This window comes from Carassius gibelio, chromosome B19, assembly GCF_023724105.1.
Source record: "Carassius gibelio isolate Cgi1373 ecotype wild population from Czech Republic chromosome B19, carGib1.2-hapl.c, whole genome shotgun sequence".
Lineage (NCBI taxonomy): Eukaryota > Metazoa > Chordata > Actinopteri > Cypriniformes > Cyprinidae > Carassius > Carassius gibelio.
In genome coordinates this window covers 34,774,148-34,777,444 of record NC_068414.1, presented here as the reverse complement: position 1 = coordinate 34,777,444, position 3,297 = coordinate 34,774,148, and the positions used below count along the sequence as shown (strand labels likewise).

The 3,297-nt window shown below is 46.1% G+C and overlaps 1 protein-coding gene across 1 annotated transcript; it reads left to right on the top strand.

Annotated features, from left to right (window-relative positions):
- The first annotated feature begins 566 nt into the window (after window positions 1–566).
- On the top strand, window positions 567–2,749 carry sp8a (sp8 transcription factor a). The gene is made up of 2 exons (XM_052585034.1): window positions 567–638; window positions 1,444–2,749. Exons 1-2 carry the CDS (start codon window positions 618–620, stop codon window positions 2,602–2,604), a joined length of 1,182 nt encoding a protein of 393 aa, XP_052440994.1. The 5' UTR covers window positions 567–617; the 3' UTR covers window positions 2,605–2,749.
- Window positions 2,750–3,297: the final 548 nt, after the last annotated feature.

The window sequence follows — 3,297 nt, the reverse complement described above, 5'->3', positions numbered from 1 at the left end:
TTTATCTGGAAATGTGCACAACAGTGACAGAAGTGTAGATGATTTTACCGGATCTAATGATCCACACAAACAGGAGTAAATCAGACCAGAACCCGCCTGTGGATTACGCACACACGACTCTCTGCAGTGAATGAGATGAAAGAGGAAAGAGCTCGTGCAAGTTCATCTCGTCTTGTTTGTGAAGCTGCTGCTCCACCACGTGCAACACCCACCTCCACCCCCTCGAGTTTCCCGCCACGCCCACCGACCCACAATTCAACAGAGTCCTGACGAATAAAAACACAGACCCTGAAGAATAAAATATTTTATTCAGATGTCATATTCAGATGTTTAAATTGAAAGTGGTTGAAATATTAGTTATCCTTACATGGGTTTCCACAACAATTAAGAAAAGGGTCCTGGAAAGGTTCACTAGGCCTCCCGCTCCTCCCACTTTTACCCACGCTACACGTCACCGAGCGCTCCGCCGATGACGTCACCAGAGAACGCAGATCTGATTGGTCGCGCGGGCTCCGCCGGCTCTTCAAAGTCCGAGCCGAGCGCATTGTGCAGCGGTGGGCGGTGAAAGGCTCCAAAACAGCCGAGGGACTTATAAATGCAAAGACCTTTCACAGGTGATGGCAACTTCACTTCTTGGGGTGAGTATAGATACAGCTCTTTAGAACAATCTAATATTGCTTAAACTTTATTTGCTTTATACTTTCTTTAGGCTTCAAGCGTGTTTGTGCGTAATCACGCGTAATGCTGAAATGCGCTCGAGGAGCAAATAGTAGGCTACAATCTTAAAAATAAGTGTTCTTTGAAAATAATATTCAACAAAGAATCCTGTAATTATACAATAATAATTACTGATGTTTCATTAGGTTATTCAGATCAGATCGGTGTTTTGGTTCCTGGGTTCTTTAAAAACACCAAAAAACAGAAGGTTAAATTAAATTAAATGGCATTCATTACTAACTTCTATAAAACGGCGAAACTAGTTTTGGTTCTATGTGGAAGCTTTATTTTTATTAAAAGGACTGCTAATGGCAATGCAGATTCTGAACAGTTTGCAAGAATATTAGTACAACGGATTGAGTTTAAACAAGTTCAACTCTTTGCTTTGTAGAAGAACTATAGCTTAAAGTGTCGCAAAGCAAATCCATTTAATGCAAAGGGTAATATATCAGTTCTTTATGATTATATTACTTTGATTGAATTTTTCAGTGAACAAATCAATTCTAGGAAAAGTTTAAGGAAAATTTGCCAAACGGCCTGCGTTTAAAGTATTGCAACTCTTTATTTCACGTGTAAAATTGACCATATTTAGATATGCATGCGGCAAAGGGAAAAGGCCTTGATCTCCTATCAGTTTTATAAACAATTTGTTTGGGATTATGACATTTATTGCTCTTCTTTTAAATATCGCCTTTAGTGAAAATGTGAATGTTTTTATGGTCACAGGAGGAACCGAGGGTTGGATCCACTCCATTGGCCATGTTAGCAGCGACCTGTAACAAAATCGGGAGCTCGAGTCCCTCCTCGGACAGCGGCTCGTTTGGGAAAGGAGGATTTCACCCGTGGAGACGCGCAGCGCCCAGCAGCTGTTCTCTCTCTCCGTACGGCGCGCAGCGCAACGACTCGTTCAGCGCCAACAGCTCGTTCTCATTAACGGGCACCAACGCCTCCACCAGCCCGTTTGGAAACGATTATCCCGTGTTTCAAACTTCAGTCGCCAACAGTTCTCCGGACGCGAGCGCGCAGTCGGTGTTCATCTCCAAAGTGGACACTCTGCAGGGGATTTACCCGCGGATGAGCGTCGCGCACCCGTATGAGACGTGGTTCAAATCCGCGCACGGTGGCATCTCCGCCGGAGACGTGAGCGCCGGTGGCGGCTCCTCCTGGTGGGATGTGGGCACCGGTTGGATTGATGTTCAAAACGCGAACGGCGCCGCGCTCCAGAGCTCTTTGCATTCACCCTTGGGTGGATACAACTCAGAGTATTCCTCCCTGACTCACACCGCGTTCAGCGCCAGTCCGTCTCCGCATCTCCTCACAGGAGGCCAGCACCTGATGGACGGATTCAAACCGGTTTTATCCGCCACGTACCCAGAAACCAGCCCAGGTCCTAACGGCGCAGTGCTAGCCGGGTCTCCGCGCTCATCCAGCCGGCGGTACTCCGGCAGAGCAACCTGCGACTGTCCGAACTGCCATGAGGCGGAGCGCCTGGGGCCCTCGGGGGCCAGTTTGCGCAGAAAGGGCCTCCACAGCTGCCACATCCCGGGCTGCGGAAAAGTATACGGAAAGACATCGCACCTCAAAGCGCATTTGCGTTGGCACACCGGCGAGAGGCCGTTCGTCTGTAACTGGCTGTTCTGCGGGAAGCGCTTCACCAGGTCCGACGAGCTCCAGCGGCATTTACGCACACACACCGGGGAAAAGAGATTCGCCTGTCCGGTGTGCAACAAGCGCTTCATGCGCAGCGACCATCTCAGTAAACACGTGAAGACGCACAGCGCGGGAGAGCCCGGCTCCAGCGGGGTCAAGAAGGGCAGCGACACCGACAGCGAACAGAGTGCACCGGGCAGCCCGGCCTGCCAGTCACCCGCACAGAACGGCCTCTGAGAAGAGACAGAGATAACACGTGCTCTTAAAGATAAAGGTTCCCATAAATAGCTTTTTATTCTCAAATTCCTTGGTTTTTTAAAGAACCCATAACACTGATCTGAAAACTTATAAAACATGCCTCCACTATATATATATATAAAAAAATTAAATAAATAAAAAAAATACAACCCACCATTTTTTAGAGTAGGCTACATAAACACACTTAATAAAACGAAAACGTTCCAAATGGTGTTTTTCGCTGCGATGCGATAGAACCAGCGTTTTTGGTTCTTCAAAGAACCTTTCAGTGAAAAGTTCTAAAAAGCATTTTTTTCTCAGTGTAAAGAACGTTTGGAAAATCTAAAAGTAGCCTATTTTTTTCCCATAACAAACAACATTCTGCCTAACGGATGCTAAAGGTTCGTTTTGGAACCACTGATGCTATTTTCAAGAGTGTGGCAACTCAAGAACTGAAGTGTTTCTTGTCTTCAAAGAACCTTGGGTGTTCATTAAAGGAGCTGTGTTTTTAAGAGTGTGCACGTGTGAACACTGATCTCACTTTATCAGACGCCACTTTTGATTATATTTGACTACTGATTTGAATATTTAGACTGAATTCTAGACTGATTTTTAAATCAGCAGACGGTCTCTCTCAGGTGTTCTTGGATATTTGAAATAGTCCTTTCTGGATAATAACCTCGTCTTGCAGAT

Bases quoted from the DNA above. Each gene is read 5' to 3' on its own strand.
- sp8a (XM_052585034.1), top strand. From the start codon at position 618: ATGGCAACTTCACTTCTTGGG. The intron at 639-1,443 runs GTGAGTATAGAT...TTATGGTCACAG, and splicing joins TGGCAACTTCACTTCTTGGG to GAGGAACCGAGGGTTGGATC.